Source organism: Acomys russatus, chromosome 6 (assembly GCF_903995435.1).
Source record: "Acomys russatus chromosome 6, mAcoRus1.1, whole genome shotgun sequence".
Classification (NCBI taxonomy): domain Eukaryota; kingdom Metazoa; phylum Chordata; class Mammalia; order Rodentia; family Muridae; genus Acomys; species Acomys russatus.
Window position 1 is genome coordinate 19,698,749 of NC_067142.1, and position 18,734 is coordinate 19,717,482.

General features: G+C 47.1%; 1 protein-coding gene across 1 annotated transcript in view; it reads right to left on the minus strand.

The window, feature by feature from the left end:
• The window catches only part of Cfap221 (cilia and flagella associated protein 221), a 79,045-nt gene that overhangs the window by 35,577 nt on the left and 24,734 nt on the right, over positions 1–18,734 (minus strand). The window contains exon 7 of the mRNA XM_051148193.1: positions 6,479–6,582. Within this exon, the coding sequence (XP_051004150.1) occupies positions 6,479–6,582 (104 nt within the window). The remainder of the gene's footprint in view (positions 1–6,478; positions 6,583–18,734) is intronic.

Genomic DNA, 18,734 nt, shown 5'->3' on the forward strand with positions numbered 1-18,734 from the left:
GTCAGGAAGCAGAGAGATGAATGTTGGCACTTGGCTCACTTTCTCCTTTTTGCTCTGTCTAGGACCCCAGCCTATGGGATGGGGCTTCCCACATGCACGGTGGGGCTTTCCCACTTCGGTAAACCTATGCCCTACCAAGAAGTTCCTTCCCGGCCCCCCCTCCACCCCCCAACCCAGCATTGCCAGGCAAGATGAACCACCACAGAGGTATGTGCTCTGCCTACCAAGTGCAGTTGAATAGGCAACACAAACCCCATCTTCCAAGCTCAGCATGGGTGTGCCTCTGCTCTCTATGTTCCGGGCCTAACTTCTGAGGGTTGCTTATCAGTGAGTACAGGAACCCTTTCCAATGGTTATCTGATCACGTTGTTTCACATATATGGACAAATCCAACTACGTTAGTGCCTCAAACGTAAATTCCCAGAGTTCTGACCCTAGAGCAAATGGCCAGAGTGCAATGTCAATGCTGTAAGCAGCATAGAAGGCTAGGGGCACACCTAGAGTTTTGGTCCAGACTGTTCAGTTTCCTGTGTTTTTCTATAACATTATTCTTTCCTCCTGGATCACCCTTTCTCCTCTCCCCCGCCTTCCTAGGGTTGGGGCTGGAGCCCAAGGCCTTGTCCATGTGTGGTAAATGCTCTAGCACAAAGCTGTATGTCAGCTGTCTCCTTTCAAATCTTGCAGGTGAGCTGGCGTTCCTTCTACTGTCAAGCAGCACACTATGACATGTTCCTACTTTGCATCGCTCATGCCAACTGGGCTTAGAACACTGTATGTTCCAAGGGACCTTCTCATCCCCAACAAGTCAGGCTGGGCCACTGATGTTCAATTAGTCATTTTTTAAAAAAGATTTTTATTTGTTATATATACTGTGCTCTGCCTTCAGGGCAAAAGAGGGCACCAGATCTCATTGTAGATGGTTGTGAGCCACCATGTGGTTGCTGGGAATTGAACTCAGGACCTCTGGAAGAGCAGTCAGTGCTCTTTAACCTCTGAGCCATCTCTCCAGCCCTGTCAATTGGCCATTTAAAGGGACAGATTGATAGTGAAAACCAGAACAGGGGGAGGCTCAGCATACCTATGCTGGGAAGGAGAATGAAGAGGCTCGGTGATCCCCTAAGTCCTCCCATGGCGTCCTGACATGATGCTCAGGTTGAAGCAGGGGACAAGAGCTCTGCACCATCCAGCTCTCCTGGCCAAAGCACAATCCTGCCTGTCACTGACCCATCATTGTCCTGCAAGGTGGCCAGACAGGCTGTCATCACTGTGTAAAACCTCTCTCTGGATCCCACTGAATGTTGTCCCCAAGGCACCACCCCCCCTTTGGTGCTTTGAAAACAGGCAGCTAATAGTTTCTAAGGGAGGGAGAGACGCTTTCTTCAGTGGTGTGGCTGCTGGTAAGGTGCTCATGCTCCAGTAAACAGCCCCTCACCCATGCTCCCGCTAGCAACACTCATGAAACTCACTGGAGCACACAGGCATGAAGGTAGAAGGGCAAGGAGTTGAGAAGAGCAAGGGGATCATTAAGAATGTCAGAGGGGGCAGGGGCTGGAGAGATGGCTCAGTGGTTAAGATTTCCGCCTGCTCTTCCAGAGGTCCTGAGTTCAATTCCCAGCAACCGCGTGGTGGCTCACAACTATCTATAATGTGATCTGATGCCCTCTTCTGCAGATAAAACACTCATATACAATAAATAAATAAATAAGTAAATAAATAATGTCAGAGGGACAAGGGAGACCAGTAGTGGTGAATATGACCAATATATACAATACATGTACAAAGATGCATCTCATAACCATTATAGTATATTGATAATACAGAACACCAGGGTGGTGGCTCAGTAAGTAAAGTCGTGCTGTACAAGCATCAGGATCTCAGCTGGGATCACTAACACCCGTGGATGTAAAGCCAGAGAAGGTGAACCCCTCTATAACCCAGCACTGGGAGGGGTGGAGACAGGTGGATTGGTGGAGCTCATTGACCAGGCTAGCCGAAACGGTGAGAGACCCTGCCTCAAAGTGTAAGGTGGGGAACAGCTAAGGTAGATATCCCAATGAGCATGCATACATGCGTGTGTGTGTACGCGCGCACACACATGTGCAGACACACACACACACACACACATACTCATAGCCACACACAGGCACACATGCACATAGACACACACACACACACACACATACACATGCACGCATGCACACAAAAAGTGGGCCTTTGTTAATTCCCAGAACACAGACACAGGTCAAAATTGTTAAGTGATGGCCACTGTTGCATCTCAAGCCCAGGCCCAGGTAGAAAGAGTCACCAGAGACATTGAGTCTGCAGGCCAACAGTAGGTCATCTGGGTAGAAATCCCAGCTGACGAGACTTTAATACCTTGACCAGCACTTGGGCAGAGCACCCACCTTGTGGGACCTGCAGACCATTCAGGGCTTGAGGCTTCACTTCAGCTCATTAACTTAAAGCCATAAAGACAAGCTCTGGGGCAAGGATTAATGGTTACCTTGATCTGGGTGATTTATTTTTTTTAAGTGCTCTCAGCCCAGACATAATACATAAAGCCAGCTGTGGAGACGTAGCCCAGGCAACCACGGTAAACCATTTCCCTTACCCGCCCCCCCCCCCCCCCCCGTTGCCCCTCCTCACCTCCTCCCCCTCCCCCCTTGCTGTTACTGTAGTCCATCACATGAACATGATGGTGGCAGGCTGTGCAATGTTGACAGTTGCAGAATGCGTGCCAAGTCTTGACAGCTACTGCTTGGCCAAAATTCATAGTGGCACAAAGGAGTGATGTCCTGGTTTTGGTTTGTTTGTTTGTTTGTTTGTTTGTTTTACAAGTGTGAAAAGTATTCTCAACATTTTAACCTCGTTTGAAAAACTCTACCTGTGGGCTGGGGGTGTGGCTCAGTCTGCAGGGTGCTTGCCTAGCATGCACAAAGGTCCCCAGCCCTACATAAGCCAGCTGTAGTGCTGCCAACACGCAAGAGGTAGAGGCAGCAGGGTCAGAAGTTCAAGGTTCTCCTTAGCTACATCCTGACCTTTAGGACATCCTGCAAAAACCAAGTGCCTGTGGATCAGGTGCTGAGATGGCTCACAGAAAAGGCGCACACTGCTGAGCCTGATGACCTGAGTTTGAGGCCTAGACCTACATGGCGGAAGGAGAGAACTAACTAGAAAGTTGTCTTCTGCCCACAATACATACATGTGCATACACAAGTACATGAAATAAATAAATAAAAAGGTAAAGCCCAAATTAGTACTCTTGGATCAATTACAGACCATTACCGCAGCACAATGAGAAATAATGAATAATTATTCACAGAACACGGAGCTGGGTGGCATGGACTGTGCCTTTTATCCCAGGACTCAGGAGACCAAAGCAGCAGATCCCAGGTCCCAGGCTGGTCTGGATGACCTAGCAAGACAAACAATAGCAAAACCAAAAACCAAAAAACAAAACCAAAAACAAGAAATTAATGGTAGCAAAACCCCCTAAAAGCCAAGGAATTCCTGGCTGCAGCAATGGCTTAGTGGTTAAGAGCATTTGCTGTTATTGCTGATGATTGGAGTTTGGTTCCCATTACTGACATTGGGCAGCTCACAACTGCCTGTAACTCCAGCTCCAGGGCATCCAATGCCCTCTTCCACCCTCCATGAACACCACACACATGTGGCATACACATGCACACACACACAAGCATGCACACATATGAACACACGCACACACATACACACAAGCACACACATGTACACGCGTGTGCATACATACAAATGAAAACAAAAATAAAGAAGGCTATAGCTTATCAATGTAAGCATTAAAAGGACAGACAACATCACCGAGCAGTGAAGTCACCACTAGGAAAGATTACTGTGCCATTTCCTAGGTGACAGAACATAAAGCAAACAAACATTTAAATATGTAAATAAAGTAATAAAAAGACACACATGGACATATTTAGATGTTTAAATAAACTAGTTGAAAATATAGGCATGGGCAGAGACTAAAAAAAGATTGAAAATAAAAGTACATTATTTTGGGGGGCAGTAAGGCCCAGACTAGGAAAATTTGTAAAATCTGTCCTATATGGTGTGTCGATACACTGTTATAGCTTTTAAATTTTTTCAATCACTGTATAATTGTATAGATGTGATTTTTTCCATATATCAATAGTTGTATATGGATTAAACAGCACAGTCTGTCACCTCAAACCTTATCTCTGTGACAGTAAATCATCCAAAATCCTCTCAGAGGAGTCTGTATACACACCTGTGCACACCTGTGCCTGTGCACACCCATGTCTGCACACACTTGCAGGTTCCTACGCAGGCGACATTGGGTGCCTTCCTCAATAGCTTTTCCTCCTTACTTTTGTTGACAGCTTCTCTCACTGGACACAGAGCCCTCTGATCGGCTAGCGTGTCTGGCCAGCAAGTGCCAGGGCTTCTCCTGTCACTGTGTGCCTAGCGCTGGGATTGCAGGCAAGTGCCTGCCTCCGTGTGGCTCTTATGTGGGAGCTGGCGATCCAGGCTATCACGAGCAGCAAGCGCTTCACTGACAGGCCTCTCTCCACACCTGCTCTGAGCCATTCTGAACTATTTATTGGTCTCTGTTACTCTGCTTTGCATTTACTTGCTCAAGCTGTAGCCTGCTGACCATCCCACCTCATGTCTCCAGCTTTTGGGAACCACTAGCCTAGACGCTATTTCCATGAACTAATTTTTACAAATCATGTTTTGTTTTGCTTTGTTTTTTATACACACACAGTCTCTCTATGTAGTCCTGGCTGCTCTGGAGCTGCCTCCCTAGTTAGACCAGGATGGCCTCGAACTCACAGAGCTTCACCTGGGAGTAAAGGCACGCACCAGTACACCTGGCCAAAAAAACAACCACAAAAAAGAAGCTGTATGAGGCCTTCACTTTCTGTATAAGATGGCCAGTGCGGGGCTGGAGAGGTGGCTCAGAGGTTAAGAGCATAGGCTGTTCTTCCGAAGGTCCTGAGTTCAATTCCCAACAACCACATGGTGGTTCACAACCATTTAAAATGAGATCTAGTGCCCTCTTCTGGCCTGCAGGCGTACATGCAAGCAAGACACAGTACACATAATAATAATTATGATTTTAAAAAAAATGACTGGGTGCCTGACCATCCTGGCTCCATCTTGCAAGTGCTGAGATCACAGGCCTGCAGGACTGAGGGTGGAGCCCAGGCTCCTTGCAAGCCAGGCAAGCGCTCTGCCAGCTGAGCTACATCCTCAGCCCTATGAGATCACAGCTTTTAGATTCCACTCGTTCAGTGAGGTCACCTATATTAGCACAAGCTTAAAACCTTTCCTTCCAACAGCACGGTATGGACTGTTCTCCATGAACTGTGAGAGAGCCGTCTGAGCCTTGTGCTTGGTGTCTTTCTTATAAGGACAAATTTAACCTTCTAAGATCTAGGCTCCTGATGAGTGTGGGGTTTGGGGTAAACTAGCCTCTGTAAGATTCAGTTAACAGCTGTGTGGTTTAAAAGTCACCTGCAGACAAGCTGTTGATTAAGTCTAGCACTGGCCACGGAGTAAGGCAAGGCATCTCCCTGCCTCCCGGTGGTGAGTCACAGGCCACAGCTGATGCCCTGGGCCTGGGCAAGAGAGCTGCCTCCAGGGCCACTCGGCCTCCGTCCGTCACAGTTCTCGTTGGTCACTCAGGAAGTCTGCAATTTGGCTTCAACATCTTACCTGAGGCTCAGTTTTCTCATCTACAAAGTGGGACAAGACTTAAAGGACGCCTTTTATCCAGAATGAATGCCAGTGCATAGTGTCCGTGAAAACTGAACTTCACACCCCTTAGGCCGCACAAGCAAGTGGTAGCTTTATGTGGGTCTGGTTATCCCCAAACTGCTTCGAAGAAAAAAATGTGTCTTAAAACAATTTATACATTTTATACCTCCCCCTTTTTCATGTGTGGGGAGTGCATGTGTGTGGAGCGCATGTTTGCATGTGTGTGTGTGTGCTCTCCAAGTATGCTGGATAATGTTTCGTGTCAACTGGACTGGACATGGAGTTAACATGTAAACACACCCTGCGTGCCCATAAGAGTGCTACCAGAAATGTGTAACTGAGGCCAGAAGACCTGTCCTGAGTGTGGGCAGCACTGTTCCGTGAGCTGGTGAGGATGAAAAGAAGGTGAACTGAGCACCAGCTCCTGGCTGTGGATATCGGGTGACCAGCTGCCTCACACTCCTGCTGGACTGTGTGCCCTCAAACTGTGAGCCAAAGCATTAATCCCTCCCTCCCTCTCTCCCTCCTCCCTCCCTCTCTTCTTTCCCTTTCTCCCTCTTTCCCTCTCTCCCATTCCCTCCCTCCCTCTTTCCCTCTCTCCCTCCCTTTCTTCCATTGCTTTTGCTAAAACAACAAAGGAAGCGACTAATCTTCCAAGCTCTGCCTCTGACCTGAGTAGGCTGGGGCAATCGGGTGTCTGAAGTCACACCGTCCTCACCTGACTTTGGCTCAATTGTAAAGGCCTGATGAGACCGAAGCAACGTAAGGTGGAACTCAAAATCCACGGGGCAGCTGCACTGCAAGGGGATCACGTAGCTTTTGCTGCAGAGGAAGCACAAGAGGGAGATAGGACCCATCGGTTTTGGTTTTTTTTTTTTTTTTCTTTTAGTCTTTTCTTTTTCAATTGTTTTTTCAATTTTATTTTATTAATTTATTCTTATTACATCTCAATGGTTATCCCATCCCTTGTATCCTCCCATTCCTCCCTCCCTCCCATTTTCCCCTTACTCTCCTCCCCTATGACTGTGACTGAGGGGGACCTCTTCTCCCTGTATATGCTCATAGGGTATCAAGTCTCTTCTTGGTAACTTGCTGTCCTTCCTCTGAGTGCCACCAGGTCTCCCCCTCCAGAGGACATGGTCAAATGTGAGGCACCAGAGTACATGAGAAAGTCATATCCCACTCTGCACTCAACTGTGGAGAATATTCTGACCATTGGCTAGATCTGGGTAGGGGTTTGAAGCTTACGGCCTGTATTGTCCTTGGCTGGTGCCGTAGTTTGAGTGGGACCCCTGGGCCCAAATCTGCCTATCATAATGTTCTTCTTGTAGGTTTCTAGAACCCTCTGGATCCTTCTACATTGCTATTCTCCCATGCTTCTCTCATCTAGAGTCCCAATAGGATGTCCTCCCCTCTGTCCGAGTTTCCTGGCCATCGTTTTTTCTTAACTTTCTTCTAATCTAGAAAGGAATAGAGAGACCCCGGAAGCACAGCACGCAGCAATAAGTGACACCTGACCTCAACCAACACTTCCTGTCTGACATTTGTTTTGAAATAGGCTCTCATGTAGCCTAGGCTGGTATTACATTTCCTAAGTAGCCAAGTGTCTGAGTTCTGTTTCCAGTTGCTGTGACAAAACACTTAAAGGGGAGTGGGTTTCTCAACTCGCAACGCCAGGTTGTTGCTGTCGCTGTAGAGCAACTGAGGCAGCAGGAACTCAAAGCAGCCACACCCAGAGCTGGGAGCAGAAAGCAATGCAGAAACACCCACTTGCTTGTGCTCAGCCCCCTTGCTCTCTCTCACACAGTTCAGGATCTTTGTCCAGGGAGTGACACTACCCACAGTGAGCAACTCTTCCCACATCAGTTAATGTAATCAAGACGATCCCTCCTAGACATGACATGCCCACAGGCCAATACTTTGGTCTAGACAATCCTTTGCTAGAAGTCTTTTCTCTGGTGGCATATTCTTGACTTCCTGGTCTTCTCCTCTCTACTTCTGAGTGGTGGGATTGCAGGTGTGCACGGCCATATGTTACTCACGCAGTGCTGAGGATGGGACTCAGGGCTTTGTGTCCATTGTAGGCAAACACTGAACTGTGTGAGCTCCGGCCCTTGTTCACGCTCTCAGGAGACCCCCTGTGTAATCACTGTGAAGGAAGCTGCCGAGTTAAGGGAATCTGCTCTCTTGGGAGGTACCTCCCTGACCTACTCCCGTGTGTGTGACTTCATCACCACACACTGGACTGGGCCTCACCTGCCAACACGAGGCTTCTTTGGATTCTGAGTCCTATATGGGTGGAGTCATATGGGTAGGAATTTCAGTGATATCCCAGATATTCTCTCTCTCTCTCTCTCTCTCTCTCTCTCTCTCACACACACACACACACACACACACACACATACACACACACACACTAAATGCTCAATAAATATTTGGTTTTCAGTAATCATTTAGGAGACTATAAGTGTGGCTTTCTTTTCTTTTTTTATTAATATATTTTATTTTTTATGTATACATTTATATTATTACACATTTTTACAATAAACTACTTATAACAAGAAGAACCATGGCACAATCAGGAATGATATAAATGTTACATTCTTAGTGTTTTGGCTATCTGTATTTGGCAACCTTGAAGAGAACGTCTTTCTTATCTTGGTGTGTCTAAAATTATGAATGCAAATCAGTATCTATCATATCTCATCATTATCATAAGCGTGGCTTTTAAAAGTATGTCTGGAAGCATTTTTACTGGGCTTTGAAAGTCATTGCCTTTTAATAATCTGTGAAATATCTGAGATAGTTCAAATATAAATAGTTTTAAACTCTTTATTGGTTCTTTGTGAATTTCACATTATGCACCTCAATTTCGCATCAATCCCACCCATCCACTCCCCTCATATCTGTCCTCTACCCTTGCAACCTCCCCGTCAACAGAAAAAAAAAAATTTCGCTGTGGAAGCTGTAGTGTGTCAGTGTGCACCACAGTGACCCTTTGGTTCACACGTCTGTGCTTGCACACGTTCACTGCAATGACTCTTTGGTGAAGGACGAGGAATCAGAGAAGGGAGCTTTCCCCTCTCCGCCATGGCCCAACAGACGAGAGGCAGGGCCAGCTCTCCTGCTCTCATGACCCCACATATAAATATTTTTAAGCAATTAGGACTGATTTATTCACCACTAAGATCTATAAAATATTTCCAAAGAAATAAAACATCTCCAGTTGACAGTCCTCATAATCTCTGTTTCCTCCTTTGCGGGGATGACCAGTGTTGGGTACCCTCTGTCTAAAATGTCTATGTACTCAGAGCTATCACTACACGTCATGCTTGGGAAGACATGGCTGCAGGAAGAGCAGCGGGTGGCTGTTCAGATCGCGTCTACAGTCATGGAAGCAGGCGGTGATGAGTCTTTATCTCTCTCTCTCCTTTTTATTAATCCGGGACCCTACCCCATCGCGTAGTGCCACCCCAATGCAGGATGGGTCTTCTCAGTTCACTTACATGTCTCCTGAAATGCCCTCGAGGCACACCCGTGTGTGTTTTCTAGGTGGTTCCAAACTGAAGTCCAGTTGCCAATGCACCCATGAATGCTCAAAAGCTGTGGCTGCCTTTGTGGGACCCACAGAGGCTAAGTCAGTCACCAGTCCAGCACAGATGGGAGAAGGGGATGGCAAAGGCCACTCCTGGGTCAGGTGCTGCCAGCAAACAGAAAAGGCCCCCAGGGACACGGCCCTTTGTAGGTTGCCCGTGTTCTTAGATTCAATACTACAGCCCTGTGCACACAAGCTACGCCAACTGGACTCAGAGGGTTGCATATTTTAAAAACTAGAACAGAACATTAAGTTGAGAGGAAGTCGGGATGGTACACAGGAGCAGCTGGAAGGAGGAGAGACATGGATAGAATCGAATGTATGAAGTTCTCTGGGAGTAAAAAGGATCGTCTGTCACAATGGGGCTCCCATGAAGCAGCTGTTTTAGGGCTCCAGTGCCCTCAGCCACTGGGACAACAGGCAGCTTGGCTCTCCTCTGCATCACAACCTGGCTGTCACTATCCTCTACTTGCCCAGGTCGGTGACGGTGACATTTCCTGGCTTTCTTTCATTGGCTGAAGAGGGAAGAGAACCTCAGCTTCAAGGCAAGGGCAGGCACTGCTCCCTGGCATCAGTGGACCATACAGCCTTCCTGCTCCCACGGGAATGAACCCTGCAGCCTGCGGCCCACTGCAGCCTCGGGAGCCCAGTGCAGCCTGCAGCCAGCCATGCAGCCTCAGGAGTTTGTCTCTGTATGGTGCAGCTTCTCCCTGTTCTGCTGAAAGACACTGTCCGCTGGCTTCCCCTGTACTGGCCCTTCTGAGGCCTCCCTGGTGACACACTGCTCACACATAGGTATCAGCAGTAGAAGAGGTACCAGGCAGGGTACACTTCCTGTCTCTCCCCCTTCCCTCCCCTGCGTGTGTGTGTGTGTGTGTGTGTGTGTGTGTGTGGCGCACAGGTAGATGACTCTATCCTTCTCTGTTATTTGCCACCTTATTTTTTTGAGATAGGTAGGGTTAGTTGATGAACCTGGATCTTGAGAATTCTGCTAGATTGGGTGTCTCTGCCTCCTCAGTTCAGGGTAGCACACATAGTTTTTTTTTTTCATGCATGCCAGGAACTTGAACTCAGGTCCTCACACTCACCCAGCAAGCACCTTGCTGACTAGACATCTCCTGGACCTCTCCCTGCTCCGTTTGATGGAGTGCCTCTCATGACTCTGAAGAGATGTGTGTTCTGACTGAAGATTCTCCGGACACCTGCCAGGCATGTCCCACTTGTATGTGATTTCCACTGCTATTTACTTCCTTCCTTCCTGAAATAGGGTCTCACGTAGCCAGGTTCTTCTCAACCCTCCTGTGTAGCGAGGATGACCTGAAGCTATTACTCTACCTTCCAAATGTTGGGGTGACAGGTGTGAGCTACCACAGCTGGTTTTTGTGGTGCCGGGATGGAGCACAGGGCTTCCTGCGTGGCAGATAGGCACCAAGCCACACTCCGGCCCTTCTGTGTGGCAGATGGGCACCAAGCCACACCCTGGTCCTCCGATGCTATTTCTTGCTGAGATGTTGTTCCTTGCCTGTGATATTCTGCGATGCCAGGGTAAGTGTGCTGCAAACACTTGATGCCCCAGCAGGAGACAAGGCAGCCCCTGGCTTCCAGCAATGATACTTTCTGACATTAAATCCTAAGTAACAGGCACAAGGGATCTTTTCTTCACATCAGTTCACAGGATTTTCTACCAAACCATATGCATCCTGTCCTACCTCAGGCTCGGCTAGAGGTGTGCAGCAACCAGAGGTCCCGAGAAGCATCCTGATTCAGAAAACCAGCCTACAGTTGTGGCTGCATCTTCAAGGTGTGACAGTCGATCTTAACTCTGTACTTTACGGGATTTAGAATATGCACAGAGACTTCTGGGCACATCTGTGAGGCGGTTTACAGACTGGGTTAACTGAGGTGGGAAGACGCACTACTCTCTGTGCTGGGGTCCTGGACTGAGCGAAAAGGAGAAAGCGAGCTGAGCACAGCAATCATCTCTCTGCTTTCTGACTGGGGATGCCATGTGACCAGCCACCTCACTGCTCCCCCTCTTTCCCCCCAAGCAAGATGGACTGAACCCTAGAACTGTGAGACAAAAGAAACCTTGTCTATGCTGCTTTTATCAGTTGGTTTTTGTTTGATTGGGTTTGTTTGTTTGTTTGTTTTTTGGTCACAGCATCTAGAAAAGTACTGAATAGTTAAGGCTGTCTAAGGCCTCACCATCCTGAAAGCTCCCAATCTTATTTAACACATGAGGAGATCAGCCGAGCAGACACTTTAGGCGCTCCACTCATGTCAGCCACTCTACCCAAGCTGGGTAGACTCAACAGACAGCCTTTGGTACAGCAACAGGGGCTGGAGATGCCATCAGGTGTGGGGAACGGCTTTCTGCTGTCCACACACATGCTCTCTGGCGATAAGGCAGGGAGCTGTGACTCACAGGTTAGCACCTGTAGAGGTCAGCTCAGAGCTGTCCCAGTGAGGCCCCCCTCAGCCCCCATCTGATGTTCAAGGCTCTTCTGATAAATGCCACATGGCTTCTGAACTGAAGCAATCCTCCCAAACTCGCTTGGGAGGTTCTTCCCCTTGGTGATAAACGGTCCGTTTTCAGTGAACTCCTAAGCTCTGATACTTCTCAGGAAAGGTGCTGAGGTATTTGTTTAGTGATGATTGCCAGAAGCCAAGTTCCTGATGCACTTGCCAGCCTGGAAAAATAAACAGTTCCTTAAGGGAACAAAATTCTAGGTAGCGTGACTCAGAGGGCACCATGCAAGTTACCCGGGTGGCAGTGTAGTCTGCGCTCTGCTCCGGCTGCTGCTGGTCTTCATCAGTGTCAAGGCAGTATGAATGGTGGGGCTGGACTCCAGCTCAGCAGCAGCGCGCTCGCTTACCACGATGATAGTTTGTTAGACTTTGAAAAGTTTTAACATTTATTTTTATTGTTTGTGTATGTGTCAAATCCCTGCGTGTACGTACGTGTACCATATGGATGCTGGGAAGTGAAGTCTGCGCTGCTGGAAGAGCAGCATGTCTCTCTGCGCTATCTCTCCAGCCATTTGTTTTACTTCTAAATTATGAGCATGTGTGCAAGTGTGTGTGTGTGTGTCTGTGTGTATGCTTGGTGCATGGGTGTGCCTGTGTACGCATGTATGCTTGTGAGAGAGTATGTGCATGTGTGCAAGCATGTGTGCATGCATGTATGTTTCAGTGCATGCGTGTTTGTGTGCATGCATGTGTGCATGCACACTCAAGGTATATGTGCGTGTGCATGCTTGTGTGTGAGAGAGCATATGTGCAGGGGTATGAGTGTATGTGCATGCAAAATGTGTTTCAGTGCATGTGTGTTTGTATGTGCGCGCGCGCGTGCGCACGCGCGCGCGTGTGTGTGTGTGTGTGTGTGTGTGTGGTGATGTTCACATGAGTGCTGGTCTCTGTGTGATCCCATGGAGCTGGAGTTACAGATGGTTGTAAGCTGCCAGATGTGGGAAAACGAACTTGGGTTCTCTGCTGTATGCACTCTTAACCCATGAGCCACCTCTCCACTCCGTATGTGATAGCTAATTATAATTGCCAAGCTGACACAACCTAGAACTGCCTAGGAGGCTGGCCTTGAACCCCCAAGAGGCATGCCTGCCTCTGCCTCCAGAGTGCTTGGATTAAGCGCAATCACCACAGTGCCTCCAGCTGTGCAGAGTTACCTTATGTTAATTAAGGAAGGGTCATTTCAGGTTCTCTTGAGAGAGTGAGTGGGACTCTGAGCCATATGAGACTATAAGCCAAGCAAAGAAATACGGAGAAAGCAAGCTGAGCACCAGGGCACTTGGAACTGTGAGCCACCTGAGTCCTTTCTCCCGTAAGCTGCTGTATGTAATCACAGCAAGAGAAAAGGGAACTGTGCCTCTTATCATGTGTGAGGTCCCGGGTTCAAGCGCAGTACTAAAAAAGGGACGACCGAAGCCAGCAATAGTGTTTGCTGAGAGTGGTGGTGCAAATCTGGAATCCCAGTACTTGGGCGGCACATGGAGGAAGATCAGAAGTTCAAAGCCAGCCTAGGGAACTTTTTTTGAGACAGCATCTCAAATAAACAAGAAAACCTCCTCAGCATTGGTGGCATGTTTAGCCAGGTAAGAGTGTTTTCTGTGTACTCATGAGGGCTCGAATTCAAACGCCCAGCACCCACCCAAAAAGTTGGATGATATTTCAGGGTCCCTATAACTCTGTGCTGAGGGAGGGGAAAGTGGCAGGAGGTGGGGTGGGTGGGGGATGGGTGGGGGTGGCTTGCTGGCTGCTAGCCAGCCTAGCTCCAGGATCAGGGAGAGACCCAGACTCAAGGGAGTGAGGTGGAAAATGGTAGAGCAGGAAACCTGATATGCTCCTCTGAACACACACACACACACACACACACACACACACACACACACACACACACCCCACACACACACCCCACACATGCACATGTGCGTGCACACACACACACACCCTACACAAACACTTAGAAGCTAAGCCCCCTGATAAATACATTAAAACTGATCTATAGTCAAGGAAAATACCTCATTCTTGTTATTCCTCAGAAGAAATAGAACCTTAAATCAGAGTTCTACAATTTACAAGAATTAAAACAGAAGCCAGGCATGGTGGCCCACGCCTTTAATCTCGGGAGGCAGAGGCAGGTGGATCTCTGTGAGTTCGAGGCCAGCCTGGTCTACAAAGTGAGTCCAGGACAGTCAAGGCTACACAGAGAAACCCTGTCTCAAAAAACAAAACAAAACAAAAAACAAAACAAAACAAAACAAACCCAAAAAACCAACCAACCAAACAAACAAAAAAACCCAGAAAAACAAGTGGAAGTTAGTGTTCTGGGAAGTATCTTGCCTTTTTTCCTCCTTACTTACTTAATTTTGATAGGACTACATAAAAAAAGTACATTAAGAATGTCAAAAGAAAAAAAAAGAATGTCAAAAGAATTGCTTCCTGTTTTTACATAAAATACAACATAAGCCTTTGTGTTAAGTACAAATTTTATCATCACCAGAAGAGAGCACAAGTTTCCCTTATAGAATTAAGTATGAGAGGGGAGGGCTGAGGGTGTGGCTCTGTGGGTAGAGCCCTTGCCTAGCATGCATGAAGCCCTGGGTTCCACCCCCAGCAATTCTAGCGTCCAGGAGCATCAGGCAGGAGGACCAAGGCCACCCTCAGTTACTCAGGGAGTGATGTCAGCCTGGGCTACATGAGGTCTTGTCCTAAGGAAGGAAGGGCAAGAGGGAGGAAAGGTAGGAGTGAGGAAGGAAGGGAAAGGGGGGATAGAAAGAAAGGAAAGGGAGGGAGGGAGGGAGGGAGGGAGGGAGGGAAAAAGAGAAGAAAGGGGAGAGAGAGAGAGTAAACTTCTCTCATCCTATCTCTGATTTTTGATTTTTTTTTTTTTTTAGAGTGAACTTATTGGAGATGACTTAAAATCAAATAAACTGTTTAAAATGCTCAGTGTCTGGGGAGTGTCATGAACAGACCGATTTTTACCGGAATAGGATTTGGCTCCTTTGCTAGAGAAGGAAGAGCAAGGGACAGTAAGATGACAAATTGTGCTCTTCCACAATGGCTGGACTCAGCAGCCACAGCAACTTAATTGTTAGTTATTGTGTTTTACAAAGCTTTAGGGAAAGGCCTGGGGAGCTGGAGCTGGCCACAGACTTGCCTTGCAAGTATGAGAAGCTGTGTTAGATCCCCACAGCCCATATTAAAAACCTGAGCATAATGAAAATGCACACTCACAAATGCACACACACACATATGCAGAGAGAGAGAGAGAGAGAGAGAGAGAGAGAGAGAGAGAGAGGGAGAGCACGCACTAGAATTGAGGGCCCACTCATATGGCCTTATGTAAATCTAGTTACAATCCCCACCTCTGTCATGGGAACTGGACCTTGGACATGTAGCATTAATGTTCTTTTAAGTGGGAACCCACAAGTGAGCCTTCACTAGCGCTGGCTCATGTTGGTGCTGTGACCGTGGGCTCCAGAACTGTGAGAGACGCTGCTAAAGCCAAAGACAGTGATCTCACACTTAAACACTCACCTTAGGGAAACAGTAAAACAAAAATGTTAACACTTAATATTAAAAGTCTGTTCTCTAGAATGAAATCATTGTTTTTAATTTTATAAATATTGCAGGAAAACCTGCAAATAAATAAAAACATCACACACCAAGTTTAAGCAGACCCAAAGTCTATAGAGCTGAAAGAACTTCTACACAGTTGGAATCAGCACCAAGACCAAAAAGTCCACGGCAGAATCAGAACTAGAAAAACCATTAGCTTCGTATCCTCTTTCATAACTTGTGCACATCTCTTGCGCTCAACACTCCTTCATCCCCTTATGTTCAGCCTTTCTCGTTCTCTTTACGTGCTATACTGTAGCCACACGCACAGTTGTTTACAGATGTACACGTACTATTGACTAGATTCCACATATGAGAGAGAACACATATGAGTGGATATTTTTCTTTCTGAGATTATGTGACTTTGCTTAAAATTATACATTCTAAATCTATCCATTTTTCTGCAAAATTTAAAATTCATTTTCAGAGGTGAATAGTATTTCACTTTATATATATATATACATGCACACACACATATATATGTGCCAGATTTTCACTGTCTATTCATCTGTTGATGGACAACTAGGTCGATTTCAATTCTTTGCCATAGTGAATAAAGCAGCAATAAATGTGTGGTATAATTCCTCTATGGTAGGGTCTTACCTGTGTTTCTATTAGAACAAAAGAAATTCGTATATGCTCATAAATACAATAGTCTCCAATCTGAGCAGAAGTGTTGTGTTACATGACAGTATGCAAAGTGCGCATGTTCTGTGTTTAGTGAGCACACATGTTGCTCCATGTAACAGAAGCAAGGACAGCTCAAAGCACCTGGGATTCACCACACATCTGACTTTGAATTAATTTTTGGTTGATGTACATTTGGGAGGCTTTTACTGTTGCCAAATTTTGTTTTGTTTTGTTTTTTTGGTTTTTTGAGACAGGGTTTCTCTGTGTAGCCCTGGCTGTCCTGGACTTTCTTTGTAGACCAGGCTGGGCTCAAACTCACAGTGATCCACCTGCCTCTGCCTCCTAGGTGCTGTTGCCAAAGTTTTTACAACCCACATGTGCAATTATGACCAGCAGTTTAAGACATCACAGAATAGCCTGGATTCAGTGAGCTGACCTCTCCAGACTTGATAAAAGATGTTCTTTTCTGTGGGTACTGGAACAGAATTGAATTTAGAAAAAGAAGGGACGAGGGCCTGGGGAGATGGCGCAGTGTCTAAAGTCTTGCTGTGCAAGCATGGGGGCCTGAGTTTCCATTCCCAGGGTCCATGGAGAAGCACGTGTGGCTGTGTGTGCTAGCTCTGGGAGAGCGGAGACAGGTAGAGATCCCAGGGCCTGCCTGCCTGCCTGGGGTCCCAGCAAGCTCAGAGAAACACTGTCTAAAGGAATAAGTGGTAGAGTGCAGGCGAGTAGAAACTCCCAGTGTCAACCTCGGCACACATGAGTACATGCATGCACACACACATGCCACATAAGCAACACAGAAGACAGACATGACACGGTGTCTATCATCTGTAGGGATAATATGCAGATTATCCGTGCTCCCCAGCCACCTTCATCTGTGAGGTTGCTGCTCAGTGGTTGGAGCCCCCCCATTTAGCATGTGTGACGTTCTGGGTTCAAATCCCAGCATCGAATCCAAATCCCCATTTAAAAAACTGTGACAAACCTTACCATTTTAACATCTTAAATGTGCTGTACTGAGACATTAAGTACACCATACTTCAGCCACCCACAGGACTCTTGATCTGCACAAAAGCTTGCCATTTCTCCCTCCCCAGCCCCTGGAACTGGAAGTGTCTCCATCATCCCCAAGACACACGTGTAAATGTGTATCTGAAACTCTCCTACTCCCTAGTAGATGAACACAAACACACAACTGAACACACATGCAAAAAACAAAACAAAACAAACCAAACCCCTAAATGTTCAATTTACTCAAAACGAAATTCGTAATACATTTGAAACAATGCATTTGATAGCAAACAGTGCTTTACAGTTCCCACGGGTGTGGCTGATGTAGGGTAGTGGGGAGACAGCGGAATTCAGGGATGGCTCCCTGGGAGGAAGTGAGGTCTGTGTCTGCAACCTAGAGGAGAGGGTGAGCTGGTGGCAGGATCCAGGAAGGGAGAGGAGGCAGGGCGAGAGGGGGCGGGGCGAGAGGTGGCGGAAATGGGGCCTCAGCTGGGTGAAAGGTGGATGGAAGGCCTCCTGCAGGGCGCTGGCTTTTTCATATGGAGAAAAATACAGCATAACTGGGAAGATGAGAGGGTGCAATATAAGCTGTGAACAGAGGCTTCCTTTAGACTAGGTGGTAGACGCGACCACATGCTGACTGTATTAAAACCACAGTTCCTCCCAGGCAAAGAGCCTTAATAGCTTGGCTGACATAACCAGCGTGGCGCCCTGCTGTCACTCTGCTGTCCCTGTGGCTCATCCACCTACAGCTATCAAAAGAAAAGACTCATTCTTTGTTGGAATAATATATATATATATATATATATATATATATATATATATATATATATATATATTTCTTTTATTTAAAATACAGTTTCTCTTTTAAGATTACAAGTACATCATTTTTCCTTGCGCTCTCTCCCAAACCCTCTATGTAACCCTCCCCGCAACTCTTTCAAATTTCTGGCCTCTTTTCTTTAACTGCTGTTGTATGTGTCTGCTCAGTCTATTCAATGTTACTTGTATGTGCGTTTTCAGGGCTGGCCATTTGGAACTGGATAACCAATTGGTGTTCTTCTCCCTTCCCCTTTCAAAGTAAAACAAATGGAACGCAAATACCTCCGGTTTTGAAACTGCTGTTTATAAGAAATTAGGACCATGTATAACAGAAGACAGCTGTTTGTGGAATTGCAGCTATGGCTGGGGAGGTAGCTCACTCCGAAGGACGCTTCTCTGCCAGGCCGGGAGCCCTGGGTTCGATTCTTAGCACCACACACATCAGGTGTAGCAGCCCACATCCGTAACCTCAGTGCTGCACAGGGGGTTTGGAGCTAGCCCGGGCTACCACGTGACAAAGAAAGGACAGGAGGAAGAAAGGAAGGGACTTCAGTCCTAATTCTGGGAGTCGCAGCTAGTTCTTCATCCGGACCATTTGACAAGTGCTTGAGCACCATATGCTAAAGAGCACATCGAATGCATGCACCTGTGTGCTTGTGTGTCTTCCTGTGCATCCATGTGTGTCTGTGCACACACATCACATGTCACGTGTGCAGTGCTGCAGATCTGGAATGCTGCAGTCACACCGGTCAACTGGCTGCTCGAGTAATGTTAGTGT